General features: G+C 44.6%; 1 protein-coding gene across 6 annotated transcripts in view; it reads right to left on the bottom strand.

The window, feature by feature from the left end:
- The window catches only part of LOC121279003 (coiled-coil domain-containing protein 102A-like), a 638,600-nt gene that overhangs the window by 532,353 nt on the left and 83,540 nt on the right, over positions 1–22,707 (bottom strand). For all 6 annotated transcript variants that reach the window (XM_041189720.1, XM_041189721.1, XM_041189725.1 and 3 more), the window contains 2 exons: positions 8,857–9,542; positions 3,094–3,317 (listed from right to left, as the gene is read on the bottom strand). In XM_041189720.1, coding sequence (XP_041045654.1) covers positions 3,094–3,317; positions 8,857–9,474 — 842 coding nt within the window. In that variant the 5' untranslated portion in view covers positions 9,475–9,542. The remainder of the gene's footprint in view (positions 1–3,093; positions 3,318–8,856; positions 9,543–22,707) is intronic.

The following is a 22,707-nucleotide window of genomic DNA, read 5'->3' as shown; positions in this document are numbered from 1 at the left end:
GAAGTAAGGTAGCCAAACAAACTTCGAAATCTTGAGCAAAGTGTGGCTCATCAGGTGCATTACACTTATGTACAGTTGTAAAACACATCGGTGTGCAATCACGTCGACATGCCCAGATGATATAGCGTGGGGGTTTGATTCTGGTGAGCAGGGCTTATAAAGAGATGCTAAAGTATTGAAATTAGATTCCCGACATGCAGCGGTGGGAAACGTGGCCCGCCATTGACAGGTGGAGTGTAAAACAGAATTTTGGCCATCTCTCCATGTTGTTCCTCCTCCCCCGCCATCACATCCAATGCCAACAGGGCCGGAAAATTCCGACCTAAATTTTGCGAAGTCTCACTCCTGCACATATTATTAATTTAGTCTGCATTCCGGGCATAGATGAGCCTTCCAACCTTCTGACTCTTCACCCACCACAGGTTCAGGCAGATCCTAACAACTTGCTCTGTAAAGGGTGACAGAGGCAGAAACCCTCATAACATTTAAGAAGTATTTGGATGTGCACTTGCGATGCCATGGCATACAAGGCTATGGGGCCCAGTCCTGGAAAATGGGATTAGAATAGTCAGGTACTTGACTGGCACAGACTCAATGGGCCAAAGGGCCTTTTTCTGTGCTGTAGACCTCTATGACTCTAAAAATAAAATAGTTCCCATCTTCCCTGGTTCTTTTGCCTTGAAACTTAAATCTGTGTTCTCTGGTTACTGACCCACTGGCCAGTGAAATGGTTTCTCCTTAGCTATTGTATTAAAACGTTCATAATTTTGAAAAGCTCTGTTAAATCTCTCCTTAACCATGCCTGCACCAAGGAGAACAATCTCAGCTTCTCAAGTCTTCCCACATAACTGAAGTGCCTCATTCCTGGTATAATCCAAATAAATCTCTGCTGCACCCTCTTAAGACCTTGACATCCTTCCTAAACTGTGGTGACCACCCATGGACACAATACTCCAGCTGATGCCTTATGATTTGTAAAGGTTTAGAATAACTCCTTGTGTTTACACTCTATTTATATGGCTAACGGTCCTTTATGCTTAAAAACAACTTTATTTCTCTTGCCACCGTCAAAGATTTGGATATGAGAACCCCTAAGTCTCTGCTCCTGTAAACTCTAAAATTTGTATCTTTTAATTCCACACGTTGCAGACAAAAAGGCAAGTCTAAGGAAAGTCATCATGTAGTCATTTTTAATATTTTTTTTATTCTTTCACAAGCATCACTGGCTAGGCCAGCATTTGCCGCATATCCCTAATTGCTGTTGAGAAGGTGGTGGTGAGCCACCTTCTTGAACCGCTACAGTCCAAGTGTTGTAGGCACACCCACTGTGCTGTTAGGGAGGGACTTCCAGGATTTTGACCCAATGACAGTAAAGGAACGGCAATATAGTTCCAAGTAGGATGGTGTGTGCCTTGGAGGGGAACTTGGGAGTGGTGGTGTTCCCAAGCATCTGCTGCCCTTGTCCTTCTAGATTGTTGAGATCACAGGCTTGGTAGGTGCTGTCCAAGGAGCCTTAATGAGTTACTGCAGCGCATCTTGTATATGGTGCACACTGCTGCCCCTCTGCATTGGTGGTGGAGGGAGTTTAAGGTGGCGGATGAAGCAAGCTGTTTTGTCTTGGATAGTGTGAAGCTTCTGGAATGTTGTTGGAGCCACATTCATCCAGGAAAGCGAACAGTATTCCATCACACTTCTGACTTGTGCCTCGTAGATGGTGCACAGGCTTTGGGGAGTTACTCGCTGCAGAATTGCAAACCTCTGACCTGCTCTTATAGCCACAGATTTATATGGCTGGTCCAGTTTCTGAGCAACGGTCACTCCCAGGATGTTGATAGTGGGGAATTCAGTGATGGCAATGCCATTGAATGTCAAGGGAAGATGGTTGATTTAGAAGACTTCAGGCCCTCTAGTCCTCACCCCTCATGCTTCCCTCACCACCCCTCCACCACCTTGGCCCCTCATATTCCCATGCCAACTCAATGCCCTTTCAATGAGTACCCGCCATGGGAAGACCTTAGGAGCCATGTGAAGATGAAAAAAAATACTAAAAATCTAATGTAGCTCTCACTATGCAGACTTGATAGTGACAAAATAACTCCCATTCGTGAAAGCTTCAAAGCTTTTAAACATCCTTAAATGGTTAACCTCTAATAAAAACAAACTTCTGTTCATATCCCTAGTCCTTTAATAACCTCTTTAAGCTGTCAAACTGTGAACTCAGAAGCCCCCTGCTGCAATACTTGAAGCTTCTGAAACTCAGCCTAGCCTTCATAAACAACAGTTCTTAGGGAAATCGTAAAAAAAGAACTCTATTGAAACGCTTGAACTGCTGCTAGACCACCTGGTCTGTCAACCAAAGCAGTCCAGAAGAGATTTTTTTTTGACTATCACAGACAGCTGTAGCCTTCTTTTATTACAGTTTAAAGAGCAGGGGATTTTAAAAGGGCCCGAGATCATGTCAGTCAAGCAGACTTTATCTGCTCTTCAAAAGCATTTACATCTACTCCATTAATTTGCGACTCCCATACTGCGCATTATGACCTTTTCAACAGCCAAATTGGGGTATTTTTGAACTCAGTGCTAAGTTTGAATGGCCCTGATGAGTTTGGGGTACCCTCCTGTGTGAAACACATACCTCCCGCTCTCCCCTACCTTTCCTAGTGGGATCTATCAGAAATATGAGCGGGACTTATACATCCGGGTCCCGCCTGCCATTTTTAAAGGTCCACAGAGTCCTCCAACTCCATGAAAATCCAGCCCTTCGTATCTTTACGATCAAATATACAGGTTCTTCTGACTTTTTGATTAGTCCATGCTTAACAACAGGTATTATCTATCAGATACTTAACATGGTTCAATCAGGTGATAGAGCTATAAAAACAAACACGCTGTGACATTCTGTTCCCGGATATGGATTCTCCGGTTATTCTGTTGACTAGCTCACCCTACATCCACTTATGTTTATTTCATAGTTCTCAATGTGATGTGAAAAAATTGAAATGAAAGCATTTTGTCCTGCTGCGTGAGCTGCAGTTTCTCAGACATAAAGCATAGAGCATAGAATGCAACATTATTACTAAACCTTTCACCTACTCTCTTTCCTTCTGAAGTATTTTTTTTGACTCATCCAGGCGAAACTGTAGGGCCATGATTTTCATAGAGTCGTTTTCAAAGGCCTGCATGGTATCCTCCAGCAGAAACGTGGATCTTTCAGAACAGATGTTAGAATTACGCAAACTCAAGGCGACAGAAGACTCCAGACTTTGTCCTCCTCCATGCTGCTTCTCTTTCAGTATATTTTCAATTATATCAAAACCCTGGGGATAGACCACATCAGACCTTTAAAATGTTAAAGACACATGTGACATGAATAATGTAGACATCTGTATTTTAAAATAATACAGTTCTGCTGGAAATTTTCCCAAGTACTGGAAAGGAATTTTTCCAAGAATTTGTTATACTTGATTCCGTCTAGTCTCAGGAAATGACTTTATAAGGTGCACCATGTGTGAGTCATATCTTCTGCGGGATCTTGTCAATAATTCAGCCTCAGCTAAATTATGGTCATCAAAATGTCTGTCACAGTCCCTTGCAATTACAGCGTCAATATGGGAAATGACTGCAGAATATTTGCGTGTTATCTGATGCTTAGTTTGAGGAGAATAAGCTGAACTGAAAGAATACAGCAAAACCTTTATGTCGCGCAACTTAGAATGTCAGGCTTGGGCAAATAATGTGGCACTTCTGGGAAGCTCTTTTATAGCCGTGGATGCTTCTTTTACCCTCTGTCAAATGTTAGCCCTTTGCGTAGTGTTTCTATTGTAATTCTTCAAAATTTACAAAAATGTTGACTGGATTATCCTATTAAATTAATTTAAAAATCAAATATAAGAACCAGTAGGCTTCATATCCCCTTTACGAACAGGAATTTGTGTTTTTTTTAAAACTACCATGGCTCTCTGTTCCCCCGCCCCTGGTTATCTATCTGTTGCACAACTCTATTACTTTTTTACTGAAGAAGATGTTGCTTAAGTTTCCTATTTATAGCCTGAAGCTTCTGGTCGGCGTGCGGGGGTGGGCCCTACCCGCCAACACGTAAAATGACACGCGATGACGTCAGGCATGGGTCATTCCGATCTTCTGTTCAGCGCACCCGCCGACCTGTCAAAGGCCTATTAAGGCCGTTAATAATCTAATTAAGCTGGTTGCCTGGGCTGCCCGTCCAACTTCAAGGTTGGCGGGGGGCAGGCGAAGAGCCCAGGCAGCTGTCGCATTTATCATGAAACCTCATCCACGGGCGGGATGAAGTTTCAAGAAGGCATTATAAATTGAATAAAAATTTTTATTAAAATTCATTGACATGTCCCAGCTCATGTGGCGTTGTCACGTGAGGGGGCATGTTTGAATAATTTTTTTTTTCCTTATTTCAATTCTTCATAAGCAAACTAAGCTCCCTGAGGCAGCTCTGTGCCTCAGGGAGATTTCTGCGCTCTTTAATCTGGCGGTGCACAGCCGATTGCAGGCGGCAATCGGCTGTGCACCCGCCCGCGCCTACTCCTGCCCAGCCCGCCCGACGGGGAGAAAATTTTCCCCCCTATGTTTGAACCCCTTAATTTTAAACTGGATCCCTACATCCTGTGCTGGAAAGAAGAGTTTTTTTTTTAAATTTAAACACTCTATTCTATATATATATATATATATATATATATATCTTAAAAATAGAGTTCTGATGAAAGGTCATTGACTCAAAACATTGGGGATAATTTTAACCTAACCTACCCAATGTGAAACCAGGGGATAGAATGTAGCTTTTACACCTCACCCAATATTATTTCATTGGAGAATAAAATTGGGTGGAACATAAAACTATATTGCACCCAATCGAATCAGTTTTCTAATGGATTAGGTCAAAATTACCCCCAATGTACTGTCTGTCCTGCTGAGTGTTCCCAGTGTTTTCTGTATTTATTTCAGATTTCCAGCATCTGCAGTACTTTGATTTTGCCTCCATATAGTATCCTGTCATCCTGCTTCAGTGTACAGATTAGGTTCCAGAATAGATAATTTTCCCACTTAGTTTAGCTCTCTGAATTCAGGAATCACAACCTCATTGTCCTTCTCTGGACATCATTTAAGATTTCTACACCTTTCTCCTAATATGGTGTCCAAAACTGAACACTGTACATGACAATGATATTTAATTAATATATATTTGATCATATGTATGTATATTTGTATATATCATTATATATTTAATCTATAATTACCTGAAAGAACATTAACATCCGTGGTAAACTAATAAATACTTTTCATAAACTAAGCTGCAGTAATAACAGTGGCAGGGAACATTGGGCAAAGATTCTCGTGTTGTTTGTAGGATCACATTGCTTGTATGGCCACCCAACACTGAAAATATTGGAAAGCCATGAATTAAAACTACTAATTCGCCACTAAAGAGAAGACTATTGGGTCGTGGAGCATATCCTCTGGAATAATTCAAGCACCAGTTAGACATTGTAATGAGAAATCATGGAGACCACATGTGAAAGGGCATGTTAGAAGGAGTGGAAGTCGTCCCTCATCTGTACTTATCGATGTGAAGTCTTTGTGAAGATATAATTCACTATTATGGGAATACTATTGGCAAAAACTTGCCATTTCCTATCCAAGTGTTCCAACTAAACTCTCTCTCATTCATTTAACTGCTGCATTAGCGCCTTCTCAAATTTGCTAAATTTATTTAAAGACCCCACACAATAACGTTTGGTGAACTTTTCTGACTTGGCTATAAATGGTATGGCATAAATCATAATAAAACAAACATCATGTCATCTTCATGGAATGCTGCAGTAACTAAAATGGCTCCTTGTTCTTCAGGCCCTTTTCTCTTCCAAATAAAAAAGTTTGCCAAAAGAGCCTGAAATCCTAGATGGGTTAAGGTTGGAGAGCAAGCAGCTGGAACATGGGGGTACAATTTTGTGCCACCTAAATTTTCACTCATTCTTGTTGTTTTCCATTTTACAATGGCAGAGGGAGAAGGTGGGCGGAGTTTAATCCCTCCTTCAAAGAGAGCAGGCTGGAAGGTGGGGGTGCTGTTTAAGCACGTGAGAAAATGTGGGGCGGAGAGCCCATCACCTTTTTGATTCCACCTGATTAAGTCAGGGGTAAGAAGGGTAGAGGTCGGCCTTCCCACACCTAGGTCATTGAGGTCCTTAATTGGGCAATTAATGACCACTTCAGGGCCTCCGCCCACAGAGAGTGAAACATCAGCCCTCTGATTGGCCGGCAATTCTTGGAGGCAAGGTCTTTGTCTCCAAAAGCTTTGAAACGCCAACTGGGGGCAAGTTAGTGCCTGATAGGAATTTAATCCCATCAGAACATTGGGAGATAAATTCACAGCAATTTCTTTAGGGGATCTTTTGCCACTTAATCCAGGATATATATTTCTGTTGATGATCCACTTTTTTCAGAGTTGTGCAACCCAAGGATATCCTGGATTAACTCTGTGCTGTGAAACAACTCTCTTTGGATTGGTAGAATGTTAAGTAGACTTTTAAAGCTAAAGCAAATAATGTATTTATTTACAATTTAAGGGAATTATTTCATACATTCAATCAAAATATTGAAATCAAATATAACGTAAATACAATAATATAAAATCAAGGTTTCTAATAACCTTTTTTGGAACAGAATACAACATTTGGATTGACAAATCCTTTCTATGCTCAAGCTTTTAATTTTGATGTCTCACTAATTGATTTATATATATAACAAAGAAGTCTTATATTAGGGACGGAAATTTCCTCAGGAATGCTCCCACTCCACCAACTTTGTCAAAAGTGGGGCAGAAATTCCATCTGCATGAGTTGCTTTGCTGATTGAACTCAGAACGGTTGAACTGAAAACCTTTGCAGTTTAAGCTATTGATGCACCAGAGCCATTGTTGCAGAAAAATCTCCAACATTCCTATTCCTGGCAAGAGCAAATAAAGCTCACTAATATTACAGTTCTTTTTAGGTGCTTTTAGATGGGCTCCCAGGTCAACTTAGTAACATTATAAAAGTGCAAATGACTAACTTCTTCAGTTCTCTGCCCAAAAGCAGGTCCAACCCACAGTGCCACAACTTCCACCATGGGCAGGACAAGGAGGCAAGTCCTGAATCCACCCCAGCAGAGCAGGGATGGAACCCCATGCTGCTGGCACCAATCTGATGCACACCAAGCAGCCCCCCCACCAAGGAGTCAGAGTTGCTCTGGCAACATACACTTTTACATGCAAGCTGTAGCCTGAAGCTATGGACACTGATGGTAGAGGTTCCAACTTTCTTTCCTTCACATGGCTGCCCAGGAAACTCTCCCCCTCTTACCACCTGCCACTGGCATATGTTGAAGGACTTATAAATTTATACACAACCTGTTTGGCCACATTATGAACGTGCCTTCCATCAAGTTCTGGGGTGGGACTTGAACCCAGACCTTCTGACTCAGGGACAGGGAAACTACCCACTGCACCACAAGACCTCCCATCCCAAATGCCCAGAAGGAAAAAACAGTAAAAATGGGGAAATAAGAATACTGGTCTGAACTGGTTTTGTATACCTTAAAATGGACCACCAGTAAAAACTGGGAAATAAGAGCACCGATCCGAACTGTTTTTTTTCCTTCTGGGTGACTAACTACAGCATTTCATTTAACACAGTCTTCAAGAGAAAGCCTTCCGAAAGTCCAAATAAACCACATCCACTGGCTTCCCCTCATCAACTCTACTAGTTACGTCCTCGAAAAATTCCAGTAGATTTGTCAAGCACAATTTCCTTTTCATAAACCCATGCTGACTCTGTCCGATTCTGCCACTGTTTGCCAAGTGCTCAGCTATTAAATCTTTTATAATGGACTCTAGAACTTTCCCCACTACCGACGTCAGGCTGACTGGTCTATAATTCCCTGTTTTGTCTCTACCTCCCTTTTTAAATAGTGGGGTTACATTAGCTACCCTCCAATCTGTAGGAACTGTTCCAGAGCCTATAGAATCTCTGAAGATGACCACCAATGCACCCACTATTTCTAGGGCCACTTCCTTAAGTGCTCTGGGACCAACATTCCTGCAACACATGGACTGCAGTGGTTCAAGAGGGCAGCTCGCCACCACATTCTCAAGGGCAATTAGAAATCGGCAATAAATGCTGATCCGAGGGATAAATTGTGTTGCCTCCCTCATTACTGACAGAGGAGGTAATATTTTCCTAGGACACATATAAAAAGTATATATGTCGACCACAAAAAGGACTGACATCTCCTGTATAATTATGTGCTTCTGTTTGATGTAGAAATCCCTGTGTCAGCTTATTGATTATTGTGTACTTTAAACGTTAATTTATCACAGGTTACATTTAGGGAAAATTGCTTCTAGTGCTCATGTGATTGACTGAGCCATCGAGGTTCCAGGTTCATTTTCAGGTCAGTGCTGAGGTTACTGATCTCAAGAAGTATGGCTGTTAGAATTCCCTGGGCTAGGGAAAGTCAGCAAAATCAGTCACCAATCCTGGCTTTACCTACTTCCCAGTAACATTTGCTGAAACAGACACGTATATAGCTTGGCTGTGATATACCCACTGTGAATCAAATAATCTGTCAGCACTCTCAGCCCACGGTAATCAGTGCTCATGCAAAGGCATCCTAGTGTTCACAGAACAGGAGGAGAGTAAACTGGGGGTGGGTGTGGGTGGGAGGGAGGGGGGAGAAAATATAGTTCATAACTTTCTACTGTATTGTTATATTGTTTGTAGAATTAATTATTAATGATTGACTTTTGCATCACCGTTCTGTGCCTGAGAAGGGCTTTTTTGTCTTACATACCTTCTTTGGTGAGCCAGTGAATTTATTTGGAGATGGATTGTTTTTACTTTCCACATCTTTGACAGGTTCCTGTTCCAGAGCATTGAGTTCATATTCCTCCAGTCTGACCAATAAGGCCTCTGACTGAGCTTCTGTTGGCTTAGCTTCTCTTCTCAGTTGTTCATTTTCGTTTAACAATTCTTGCTTTTCTCTTTTCAGGGCAGCTAGCTCCTTCACGACTGACTCCAGCTTCTGGCGCATCTGTCGCACTTCCTCGCGGGCCTTGTTTCTTTCTGCCCTCACTTTGCTCCATTTCTCGCGCCAGTTGGCCGTGCAGTCAGACCACCAGCGCATGGTCTTTTCCATCTGAGCAGCTCTGGCCCGGACCTCTTCCAACTCCCGATGATAAAGTCCTTCAATGCTGTCCCAGTCACTGCAAATACCCACATGCTGGCTCAGTTGCTGCGGTAAAGCAGATTGAGATGGGGCCTGGAACCTGTGAACAGGTGAATCGGCACTCAGCGCACTCTCAGACTGGCTTCCTTGCCCAAACTGACCATAAAGTTGTCTCGCAGGAGACTGTTGAACTTTTGGGGTCTGTACCCCTTCTCCTCGTTTGGCAATGGGGTTTGAACTCATTATCACTTTCTCAAAAAAAATCTTCTCAACTTCTTTTCCACTTGCTAAATCTTTCCATCTTCATTTTCCTATGAAAAGAAGGAAATGATTAATGAGATAAAACTTTAAACAAAAAGAAAGAATAATTGGCCTCTAAATCCAATTTAAATGAAGCCTTTAAGACAACATGCTTGTTGTGGTCATTTGACCACCCACAGTATAGCAGACTTTAATCACACCTGACCAAATATGAAATCTCAATATTACTGACTGACCTGTCCCTCGGTTCCCTCTGCTAGCACTAAATAAATTTCATGGATGCTATCACTGTATTTCTGAATGAGCTCCTTCATGCACTGTTAATTTCTGCTTGAAATGGCAAACGCAAAAGGAGTTTAAAATTTATGGTTGTGATTTTCAAAGTTGTTGCCAGATAACTTGTGAGACATCTTCTAGAGAGAGAGAGAGAGAGAGAGCCTTCTGAATTCCAGGCAATTACAAGAATCCTAGGCCCATCTATTGCTTATTTACTTTTCCCTTTACTGCCACCTTTCACCTTCTGTCATTATTCCTTCTGTCATTTAATCTCTCCTGCCTTCCCCCATCGCTTACCTTCCCTTTTGTTCTTTGCTGCCCTCACCCTTTCCATTTCTCTGTACTTGCTTTAAACCCTCTCCATCTCTTAACTTCTGCAAGTTCTGTTAAAATGTCAATGACCTGCAACATTGGGCAGGACTGCCAACGGGGGCAAGACTGGAGGCTGACAGACCTGGAACATGCCAGTTGGCTGGCACCATTTTCAAGAAGGCCAGATCAGAGACTGAAAGGCTATATGCCTGCAAGTGGCAGGTAACCAACTGAGGGACTTATTAAGGGGTAGCTGAAGAAATAGTTGGGGGGTGTGGGGGGAGCACGCTTCATCCTGCTAGGGAGCCCCCACACTCATGACAGTCAGCCACAGCTGCTGACCTTCCAATGGAGGAGTTACCACTCCATCACACAACCTGGCAGCTGTAGCCATTTGTAAATCAAATTTTGAACCTGGTCTTCAAAGGCAGCTTATTTTCCCTCTGCAGGCATCAGCAGCTCCCACCTTGGGAGGCCGCTTGCCATCTCTTAATTGGAAAGTGCTCACACCCTCTAGCCACAAAATGGCCAGCTCACCAAAAAACTGTTGGATAACTATTTCCGACATGGTGCTGGGATGGGACTCACATTTGATCCCGATATCAGTGTCCCAATCCCAACCGTAACATCCAACCCATTAACTCTATTTCACTCTTCAACAGGTGCTGCCTGAGCTACTGATTATTCCCAATGATCTTTCTTCATTATCCAAGGCCCTGGAGCTGGGCTGCAGCTGAAATTAGAGCATATTAGTCTTCTAACAGCTTTGTCCTATTGGATAAGTATTTTTCACCCAACCTGTGTTTTAAAACAGAATAGGGATGGAGTATTACGTTGAAAGGCCAAGGGTGGGATTTAGGGGTGAGCTGCGCAATCCAGTAGATGGCTGGGTCCGGCTGGCTGCACAGGGGAAGGCAAAGCTGGAGCTGGAGGAATGGCAGGAGACAGAAAATGGAGGGTGGAAGGGGATAGGAGGATGGAAAGTTCACAAGCCATTGCGGGTGGAGGAGAAAGGAGATGAAACTGGACAACCAAAAACCAGGTGCAGCATCAGTAAATAAAACCGGCTGCTGCTTCCAAAGTGACTACAATAGCAGTGAAGGAAGCAGGAAATCTTGGCAGCAAGAAAAGCATACAGGTCAAAGAAATGAGCCAGACCATGATGTTCTCCTAATGGAGGTACAGAAAAGGAAAGATACTCTGTAACAAGACAAAGCCAATGATAGATGGCTCCTTGAACACCAGAATTAGCTTCCAAAGTTTAACAAGCTCATAAGTGCAACAAAGGTAAACTCTAGGATCATTCATTGCAGTCTCTTTACATGTGTGGCACTCCTTCATTCAATAATCCTATAGTGTCACAAGTGGAAGTGGGACCTGGCAGTGTATAGCAAACGCTCTGCAGGAGTTAGACCATTGCTTCCACCCTTGTTTCTTTGTGGCACTGCTTTTAAATGATGCTGGATATGCATCTTTGGAATGATTGACATTCTTGTGTTTTTTTGATCACGTTAATATGTTAGGTTTTTTTTATTTCCAGGTAAGGTTGTATTGAAGAAGTATAGGGAAGTGGACACTATCAACAAAGAAGGGTTCAGGTCTCACTGACAGTGACAAGAATGTTTCAATCACAACACTCTTGCTGTTGTAAACAAAGGCTCCTGCTACCCCCTCTTCCTGTGGGTGATCTTTATCCTCCATGATCTGTCTTCCCCCTGCTTCCGCCAGCATATCCACACGCATTGAATCGAAAAGTTGCGACGACACACAACTCTTGACAGCAGCATCAGAGCGTACAGGAATGCCCCCAAGCCCTAGCCAGAGATCGGAATCTTCCAGTTTGCTTTCTGATTAATTGTTCTCATATGACAGTTCTATTTCTGCTCAGCTTCACTGGTGGTATTGCGTAGTGTTATTACTAGTCGTAAGAGCAAAGAGTATCATTTGGCTCAAAGCATCCTTCCTACGATTTGTGTTTCTGTAATATGCAATGTATTGGACAGGTTTCTTTATTACAGAGCTCTTTTAGAAGCTATATGTTTGAACCAGGTCCAACTAGAAAGCTCTGCCCTGTGATTACCCACACTTAGGGCTCATTCATCAGAACAATCACGTGATCCCTAAAGGCAGTAGGAAAGGTTATACCTCCAATCACTACATTTCTCTTTCTTCAATCATACGCCAGCTTCCAAAAATCTTCTCAAAACCTCTTCCAGGTTGGCCAAATGTTCGGTTGTGTTGACCCTGTGATCAGGACATCATCTAGGTATACTACTACTCAGGGAAATCCTTGTAATAGACTTTCCATGGTCCTTTGGAAGATTGCACATACTCCAAAGGGTAGGTGTGTATATTGGTACAGGCCCTTGTGCATGTTGATGGTGACATACCCTTTAGACGTGCTGCCCAGCTCTAGCGGTGATATGCATGGCTCACGTCCAGTTTGGTGTAGGATTTGCCTCCAAATAGCTTTGTGTACAAATCTTCTATTCTTGGGATAGGATATTTGTCTGGTTTCGCTGCCTTGTTCACAGTCAATTTGCAGTCCCCACAAATGCAAATAGTTTGATCAAGTTTCATCACAGGGACTATGGGCATTGCCCAATCCAAAAATTGAACTGGCTGGATTCTGCCTAGCTTCTCAAAGCGACACAATTCTGCATCCACCTTCTCCTTTAGGGCATAAGGCACAGGTCTGGCCTTAAAGAACCAGGGTGTTGCCTTCAAATCTACATGTATTTTTGCTCGTAAGCCTTTTATCTTTCCCAATTCATCATGAAATACACTGTTGTATTTCCTTAACAGCTCAGGAACTCCTCCTGTTCTCACTTGAAATAATTCTGACCAGTTGAGCTTAATTTTTTGTAATCAGTCGCAGCCCAGAAGACTAGGTCCATAACCTGTCACCATGATTACTGTTGCTGTATGTTGCCTGTAGAATACAGATACTGTGGCAAGTCCTTTACCTGTATGGACTCTCCAGTATACGTCTTCAGTTGAGCTGTGGTTTGCTCCAGATTCAGTGGCTGGGTACCTCCACTTAGTTATTTAAATGTGTGTTCTCCCATTACTGTGGTCGAGGCTCCCCTGTCTACCTCCATGACTAGAGGCTTCCCATTCACATGAAGGGCGACGGTTATTGGTTCAGTTTTTACTGCTTTAACATTGTATAGGGAATAGATATCAGTATTGGCAGCTTCTGGTTCTGTTATATTATTCATTTCAATCATCCTGGTCTGCTGTCTGATTGGCCGTCTCAATTTCGTCCTGCATTGCTTTATTACGTGCCATTTTTTGTGACAGTAGTGGCATTCTGCCTCTTTGAATCTGTGGGTTTCCGCTACATGGTTACCCCCTCATCTGTACAGATTAACTTTGGAGTCGTTGCTGAAACGCTTCCTCTAGACCTTTTCATTTTTCAAGCAGCAGAGACTATCTCCAGCTTTGCTGCTGTCTGTGGTTTCTGCACTATGCCCGGCGGTAGGTTTCTGACCCAACTGAAGAATGGCGCCATGTTGCACTCTCTGTAAAGCCTGCGAGTCCCCCGCAGCACTTTCCATGGCTAGCGCTATTTCCATTGTACGCTTCAAATCGATGTTAACCTCTGCAAGTAAATGGCGCTGAATGGCATCGTCATGAATGCCACAAACTAACTAGTCCCACAACATGTCGTTGAGTGCATCTCCAAAGTCGCAGTGCTCAGTCAACTGCTTCAACTTTGCTGTATAAGTTGTGATGGACTCTCCCGGGGCCCCAACTCTGGAGTTAAACTTAAATCTCTGCATAATTACCGATGGCTTCAGCTGAAAATGCGTCTTCACGAGGTCTACCAATTAGTTAAAAGATATAGAATTGGGCACGTTTGGGGCCGTCAGACTGTGGATGAAGTTACATATGTCTTGCTACCACAGACACTTAACAGAATTGCTTTCTGTTTCTCCTCCGTGTTTATTTCATTTGCCATGAAATAAAAACCTAGGCGCTCTACGTACTGGCTCCAGTCTTCCATGGAGGCATCATAAGGGTTGATTCTGCCCAAGAGTGGCATGACTGGTGAGTATGCTTTTCTTTTCTTCTTAAGAACTGATGTACTCACATTCACAAGGCGAGGTGCAGTGTCGGAGCTATTTTACCCTCATCACCAAATGTAATGAACTTGATGTACTGGACAGGTTTCTACTTGAAACAGATAACTTTATTACAGAGCTCTTTTAGAAGCTACACGCTTGAACCAGACTCACGACTAGAAAGCTCTGCCCCCAGGATTACCTGTGCTAACAGCTCATTCATCAGAACAATCACGTGACCCCCTAAAGGCATTAGGAAAGGTTATAACTTCAATCACTACAGTTTCCTTCTAAAACATTTCATGAATGCTCAACTGCTGCAGTATAAATTAACCCGAACGGCAGCCATCAGGTTTGAAAGGTGTCGAGGAATTGCTGCTGAGAACCACAGATTAGATTCACAATGGTGGAGCAAAAACCCTTTCTGTAACTGGAATGATGATGCCTGTCACCTGGAGTGTATAAAGCCACATGAATTCAGTCTTATTCATGACCCTAGGAACCTTGCCTCTGTTGAACTGGATAACATAATTGTTTAGTGACCTCTGCAGTATCAAATATGATGGGTTGAGCAGGGCACTAGAACTCTCTGCTGTCCTTCAAAAGATGCCACAGGGATCATGAAAATTACAAGTTCTGTCAGTCTCCTGGCAGGGAAAAAGTGTAAATGGCTATGAATGGTCATGTATGGTGTTTTCCTCCGGGTTCAGCCAGAGTTAGGACAGGAGACTGATAGAATCTCCAACACCACTATAGGTATCTCCCTCTGGCGGCTGGAAACTCTGTGTTCCTTTGTGGGTGCAGCAATCTTAGCTCTTTGCTAAGTATGTCATTTTGGTGGCTGCATTAAAGTTTGACGTTTTCACCTTAAATCTGTTTGCATTGTGATGCTGTGTCTGTGCCAAACTGAAAGTAAATGCATCTCCCTGACGCAGTGAATTTCAGAGTTAGGGGGCTGAATTTTTCCACCACAGGCTTTTACTGGATGACAGAACCATTTTCGAGTCGCGAACCTGATTGCCAACAGTGGTGGGATTGCCTGTACAATCTTCTAGGAGATATCCAATTTATGAGGGCACCTCTGAGATCACTGTCCAATTAGAGACAGGGGGTGGGTTGAGGAGGCAGGAGGGCAATTCAGCATGTGCCACTCCAAGGTAGCTGGCTGCCTTCACTGTGTCTGTGGTGAGAGTGCTGTGGAGGGGAAAGGGTCAAACGAGGGTGGAATGAAGGAGAAAACAGTAGGCACTTATTTAACACCAGCATTATCTATGACATCAGTCTCCAAGTGATAATCATGCAATGGCAACCCTCTGCCTGCGAATTACCTTGGCTTCATGATTTGCACCTTTAACATGCAGATTGCATGTTTTCTTTTTCTTAACTCTCTGACTTCCGGTTGCGCACTCCCTTCCTGTGAGTTGTCAAGCTCAGGCACTGTAGGTATCTTGTGCGCTGCCAGTATAATTCCATCGTCCTTGGAAAATGTCATCTAATAGTTTCATTAACAGCCTCAATTAGATTCCATCACTGCTGGCTAAGGCTGCCATCAAAGCACAGAAGCCACCTCCAAGAAAGGCAGGAGGAGATGTCATTTAGTTCATTTCCCTCAACCCCTGCCCTCAAACACATCACCAAAGGTCTGGTAAAATTGCCCCCTGCCCTCCCCCTCACCACCCAATCTTTAGCACCCATTTGAAGCACCAGGAAGTCAATTTGCTGTCTCATCCAAATAATAGTACCTCTGGCAATGCACTATTTTCTCAGCACTGCACTGCAATGCCCGGCTTGGTTGTGCAATCAAATGCTGCAGTGGGACTTGAAGCCATGATATTCTGATGCTGAAAGTCCTGCCAGCTGAGCCAAGATGATGCAGTGTACTTTCTGCTCGTAGATCTGAAGAGTGATTCATAGCACTCCAAGGAGGGACTGACCCCGAGAAGAATCATGGTCATAGAGCCCATGGAATATGGTCATAGAGCCCACGGATTATGCCAACAAAGAGCAGAAAATGAGCATGTAATTTTTCCAAATGTGGTCTCCCTACAATGCATCTCACTGGGAAATCCAGATTGCAGAATCACGTTGTGAATGCTCACTTTCATATCTCTAATGCACATTACACAGAATCTGCAGCAGAAACAAGGCATTCGGCTCAATTGATCTATAGAATGCTTATTCTCCACAAGAGCCTCCACCCACCCCAACCTCTTCCCACTTTGCTCCCTTGATTCCTGTCTCCCTCATAGCTCCACCAACCCTCTCCTCAAATGCACAGTGCACTGCAAGTTTCTGATCTGTGTTTGATGAATAATAATTTTAAATAGAACTGAAATTCAAGGGCTAAGAAAAGTTAGAACAGTTATCATTTACTCAATCCCAATTTTTGTGGGATTTCCTTTTAAGAACATAAGAATTAGGAGCAGGAGAACACCATACGGTCTGCCAAGACTGCTCTGCCATTCAATATGATTGTGGCTGATATGGGGCTTCAACTCCACTTTCCTGCCTGCTCAATTGCATGTGAGATCAAATTCTGTCTATCTTGGCCTTAAATATAATCAATGATGGCACATCCCTCTAGGGTAGAGAATTCCAAAGATACACAACCTTTTGTAATGAAGACATTTCTCCTCATCTCAGTGCTAAATGATCAACCCCTTATCCTGAAACTGTCCTCCCCACACCCCCCCCCCATTCTAGATTCCAGCTGTGGTCTCACCAAAGCCCCATACAATTGTAACAAGACTTCTTTACTCTTGTACTCCAAACTCCTTGCAATTAAGGCTAACATGCCATTTGCTTTCCTAATTGCTTGCTGCACCTGCAAGCTAACTTTGTGTTCTTTTTATGAGCACTCCCAAGTCACTCTGAACATCAACATTTACAAGTTTCACACCTCTTAAATCATATTCTGCTTTTCTATGCTTACGACTAAAGTGATTATACTCCATCTGTTATCTTGTTGCCCACTCACTTAACCTCTCTGTATCTCTTTGCAGTCTCTTTGTGTCCTCCTGGCAGCTGCCACCCAGCTTTGTATAATCAGCAAACTAAATCACATTACTCTGTCTCTTTGTCCAAATCACTATTATAGGTTGTAAATAGCTGAGGCCCCAAGATTGATCCTTGAGGCACTCCACTGGTCATAGCCTGTTAACTTAAAAGTACCCTGTTTAACCCTACTCTCTGTTTCCTGGCCCCTAACCAATCCTCTATCCATGCTAATATATCAGCCTGAACTCCATGCGCCTTGATCTTCTCCATTAACCTTTTGTGTGGCACCTTTTATTAAATGCCTTTTGGAAATCTAGATATGCTCTACTGATTCCCCGTTATCTACTCTAGTATTTACATCCTCAAAAACTCCTGTAGAACTCATCATTTAGCCACCGCCTAGGCAGTTCTAGGATGTTACATAAAACTCTATTCAAGGCTCTTGATAGATTTCAGCAGAAGATAGAACCAAATGCTAGCATACACTTGAAGTTCTTAAGTGCCCTGATAACTGCCCTTCCCCCAAACACTATTGCTATGTAGATGTGATTATGATGGACATTCCCAACCTATAGTTGATCAGGTTGCTGATAGTCACATTCATTTCTTCAAGCTGATAACCTAAATGCCTCAGTTAAAGAGGAAGTCCATGAATCCTTTTCCCTCTCTGAATACTTGTGTCATTTCATCTTGTCTTTAACTCATAAAAGAACATCAAGTGTTTGTAGAGGCCCGCTGACATGAAGCTGATGGCAAAAGATGATTGTTAATGCAGTCATGGGGCAGAATTGTCCCAGATTTGCACTAAGTGCAGTAGCGGACGGGAACAAGAAAGTTTTCCCCGCCAGCCGCAACGGCAGGTTCTCGTGCTGTATCATCATTAATCAAGCATTCCTGGGAAACAGGCTGTTTCAATGGTGGGCGGGCTCCCATTTCCCTGCCACGCCATCACCTCGCCGCTTCATCAAGCCAGGTGCCATACAAGTGAAGCCACGTGCATACCTCTCAGCGCTTCCAGCCCACAACCGCTGCACAGAAGATATGGCCCCAAAGGTCAAAGAGACTGTGCCCCCAATTTAATGACCCTTCCCTCGAGCACCTTTTGGATGCCCGCCGTGATGTCCTGTACCCCCACTCTGTCCGCAGGATGGGCAGTAACATAACCTATCCAGCATGGGAGGCGGTGGCAGTGGTGGTCAGCGCCAATGCCCTGCAAAAGAGGACAGCCACCGAGTGCTGCAACAGGATGAATGGTCTCATCCATTCCACCAGCGTAACTCACTCTTCTCATCACTCTCAACTCTCACACTCAAACCCATTACACATCCACAGAGATCTCACACCTCAAAGGACAACATCACTAACTCTCACACACACCCTCACATCTCCATCAGGCTCATATCCTCTGGAATGCGCGTCCTCATCCCATCTATGCCTTTGCTCACAAATATTCTACGCAGTGCCATGTGTCCTGCTCACACTCTTTCCATCTGTTTTCATGCAAGAGAAGCTGGCTCACAACAGCAGGGAGAGGTCCCAGGCCAGGGGTGGAGTGGCCCACATTAGGCCCCTCAGTCACTTTGAGGAGTGTGCCATCACACCGACTGGTGATGATGTGGACTGTGCCTGCGATGACAGTGAGGTTGGTGGCGAACACCCTCGTGAGGATCCTGCACCACATCAGCCCTCTCTCAATGCAAATGTGAGCTCTCTCTCCTGCTTTGACTCTGCTGCCATGCACTAATTATTTCTACTTTGGCTCACAGGGAGCCCTGCCAAGGGACTGACACACTCAGCCAACTAATCCCTCAATTCCATCCATGTTCTCACCTCCAGCCAAGGGGATTCCTCCTTCATTGAAGAGCTAGAAATAAGTAGCCTGGAAGACAAGTCACAGCGCTTACCCACACCTTCCACCAGCTCGGAAACACACACCTCGGTAGGACCTAGATCTAGAGCAGGTTCGGGTTCACAATCTGATGGCCACTGCACCGACATGTGTCTTCAGCAGGAGGAGGCAGGTTCAGCTGAGCTCCCTGGTGCTTGGAGGACTGTTGGGGAGAGGCATCTGTGAGGTCAAGTCAGATGTTGAGCCTCTGGATTCTGCCTTTCAACTCATCCTAGAGAGTCAGCAGAAGGATCACCACAGAGAGCTGTTGGAAACTCTCACCCATCCACTTTGACCTCCCCAACCTCCTCCTTCCCACCCCCAGGGGCTGTGTCTGCCACTGGGTCATCACCAACCACCCTCGCCATGCCTTCTACCGAGACCATTGCACCCTTACCCTCCCACCTCACTCTGCCCTTGGTCATTCTTACCATTCCCTCCTACCATGCCCACCCTCAGTTAGCTCCCAGGAGGCAGTCATGGACTCATCAGAGCCCTCCATTTCACGTTCATCAGAACATCCCCCCATTCCAGACCCCTTCCTCCAGCCTTACTCCTTCCTCCAGCCTTACTCCTTCCTCCAGCCTTACTCCTTCTTCCAGCCTTACTCCTTCCTCCACACTTACTCCTTCCTCCACACTTACTCCTTCCTCCACACTTACTCCTTCCTCCACACTTACTCCTTCCTCCACACTTACTCCTTCCTCCAGCCTTACTCCTTCCTCCAGCCTTACTCCTTCCTCCAGCCTTACTCCTTCCTCCAGCCTTACTCCTTCCTCCAGCCTTACTCCTTCCTCCAGCCTTACTCCTTCCTCCAGCCTTACTCCTTCCTCCACACTTACTCCTTCCTCCACACTTACTCCTTCCTCCACACTTACTCCTTCCTCCACACTTACTCCTTCCTCCACACTTACTCCTTCCTCCAGCCTTACTCCTTCCGCCACACTTACTCCTTCCGCCACACTTACTCCTTCCGCCACACTTACTCCTTCCTCCACACTTACTCCTTCCTCCACACTTACTCCTTCCTCCACACTTACTCCTTCCTCCACACTTACTCCTTCCTCCACACTTACTCCTTCCTCCACACTTACTCCTTCCCCTCTCCACAACTCCTTCCTCCCCCTGGACTCTTTCCGCTTTCTGGACTCCTTGCCCCCTCCGAACACCTTCCCTTATGCCTACCTCCCCAGTTGCCACCTTCTCCCCAATTACCCCCTCCTCCCCATAGTCCCTCTCCACCTCAACCCCCGATACCTTTCTTCCCCCCTCCTAAAGTCAACCCCGACACCACTGATCCCCCCCAACCTCACCCCCCTGACCTTTGTTTCCCCTTATCTCATTCCCCCTGACGCCTTCATTCCCCCTCCCAATCTCACCCCCCGACACCTTCATTCCTCCCTCCCAGCCTCATTCCCCCACCCCATGCCGACACCTTTGTTCTCCCCCTCCCTACGTCACCCCCCCCACCTCGACACCTTTTCGTAGTCGATCCTAGACCTTCCTCTCCCACACACCCCCTACTGGTACATCTTCCTCTCCCAAATGCAACTGGACCTTCCACTCCACCCCGTCGAACATCATCCATTGCGAGCAGAACCTCAATGGTGACTTTCCAACTTCCGTGAGCTGCTTCGCAGTGAAGCCATGTCTGAGAGAATCCACTCAGCGTGCCATGGACGTTCCTTCAGGGTCCCATTGCTGTCGGGCTCCAGTATCTTCTGCTCCTTGGGTGTCTGCGATATGAGCAAGGCCCTGGCGGTAAGTCCCAACTTCGACATGTCACACTTGTCAAGGCATGTTCTATGCCAGCGTCTTTTCCTGCCAACATGGACAGATGAGCCAGCTTGGGAAGGGGGGTGATTCCAGCTGCTGGCCTTACAATGAAATGCAGATGTATTACAATGAGGTTCCTGACGTGTGACAGTGGGAAACGCGGCCCATCATCGATGGGCCGAGCAGACGGTCGCAAACTGGTTTCACGATGTCGTGAAACTGATTTTTGGCCTTCTCGCCACATTGTCCATTCATGCCACTGAACTCGCCCAATGCCAGCGGGCACGGAAAATTCCACCCATGGTGTGTAATAAAAAATTAGGAAAATGAATCTTTTTGTTAAATTTTTTCTAACATTGAAACATCAAGCTTAACTCCAGGCTAATGTTCATATTGAAACAGTTTACTTTCAATTGGTTCAAACTTATTTGTTATCCTCATTTCATTATGACCCATAGTTAATGACATTTAAACACTTTTGCGATGCTGTATAGCATATAATTGACATTCACATCAAAATTTATTACTTCATGCTGCCAGGATCCACTTAGAAAAAGTTGGTTTTGTAATATTCCAGCAGAAAGTTGTTCAGCCAGCAAAATATTTATTCAGGATATCCTTATGTAAGCAGAATCTGTTTTCATAGTGGCTGAAAATGCACAGAAAATGATTTCTGTGAATTGCAGATAACAGCTTTCTCTGAGAAATAAAGGGCCGTGTGTTAAGTGTGAATCAAAGGTCCCAATGTCTTTGTGGAAGGAGTGGGAAACCCAGAACTGCAAGTTTCTCAGCTGCCCTATTAGGAGCAGTCACATTTTAAAATTTTCACCAGATTGACAGGCTACCCGTCCATCAGGTGAGAAAGCCTGCAGCACAAGTCCGAAGCTGAGGCACAGAGGGGAGAGAATGAAAGATCACAGTGAGGCGGTGATAGTGGTAGGAGACTTCTGGTCAGATGAATGATCCTGGTTGAAGGACAGCTTCTGGTTAGGGGGAGAGAAATCATGGTTTGGGGGAATTGAGATAGGGGTGGGGAGGAGGTGGTTTCTTGTCAGGGAGAGAAATGGTGGGCATGGTCCGGGGGGACATCATCGAAGTTAGGAAAGTGGTCAGGTTCGAGAGGAAAACACAGGAGTTATAGATCATGAGGTTGACATGTCAGGTTTGGTCATCAACATGGGATGTCGGCCAATCGTTGGAAGGGAAACAAGTAAGCTTGTTGAACCTGGGTTGAACCTGGCCCACAAGCTGTACTGTAAATGCACTTACCCTTTTGGATCCAACCCTACTCACCTCCTTTTACCCGCAGGTTAACCGAGTCCCGTCTTGTTTGAGATCATTGAATTCTTTGCGGCATGATGGGCTGGTACTCGGGAATAGCTGGCATTAAATAGCTATCTGGTCCCATTGTCTTCTGATGGTTTGTCTGTAGAATTTCCAAGCACCTTGTGGATAGATGATATCTCTGCTCCTCCGCACCTTCTCAGCAAAGGTCTCTGATGCAGCATCAAAAAATCTTGGAGCTCACAATTGGCCAAATTATACCATTCTGCAAAAACTATGGGCCCTGACAACATTCTGGCAATAGTACCGAGGGCTTGTGCTCCAGAGGGCTTAGCTGCGTCCCTAGCCAAGCTGTTCCAATATAGCTACAACACTGGCATCTACCAAACAATGTGGAAAATTTCCCAGGTAAGTCCTGTCCACAAAAAACAGGACAAATCCAACCTGGTCAATTACCACCCCATCAGTCGAATCTCTATCATCCGCAAAGTAATGGAAAGTACGGTTGACAGTGCGTCAAGTGGCACGTACTCCACAATAACCTGTTCATTGATACACAGTTTGGGTTCCACTAGGGCCACTGAGCTCTTGACCTCATTACAGCGTTGGACTGAA

The sequence above is a fragment of the Carcharodon carcharias genome, chromosome 6 (assembly GCF_017639515.1).
Source record: "Carcharodon carcharias isolate sCarCar2 chromosome 6, sCarCar2.pri, whole genome shotgun sequence".
Taxonomy (NCBI): domain Eukaryota; kingdom Metazoa; phylum Chordata; class Chondrichthyes; order Lamniformes; family Lamnidae; genus Carcharodon; species Carcharodon carcharias.
Note: the sequence above shows the minus strand (reverse complement) of the source record. Positions and strands in the feature narration are given on the sequence as shown.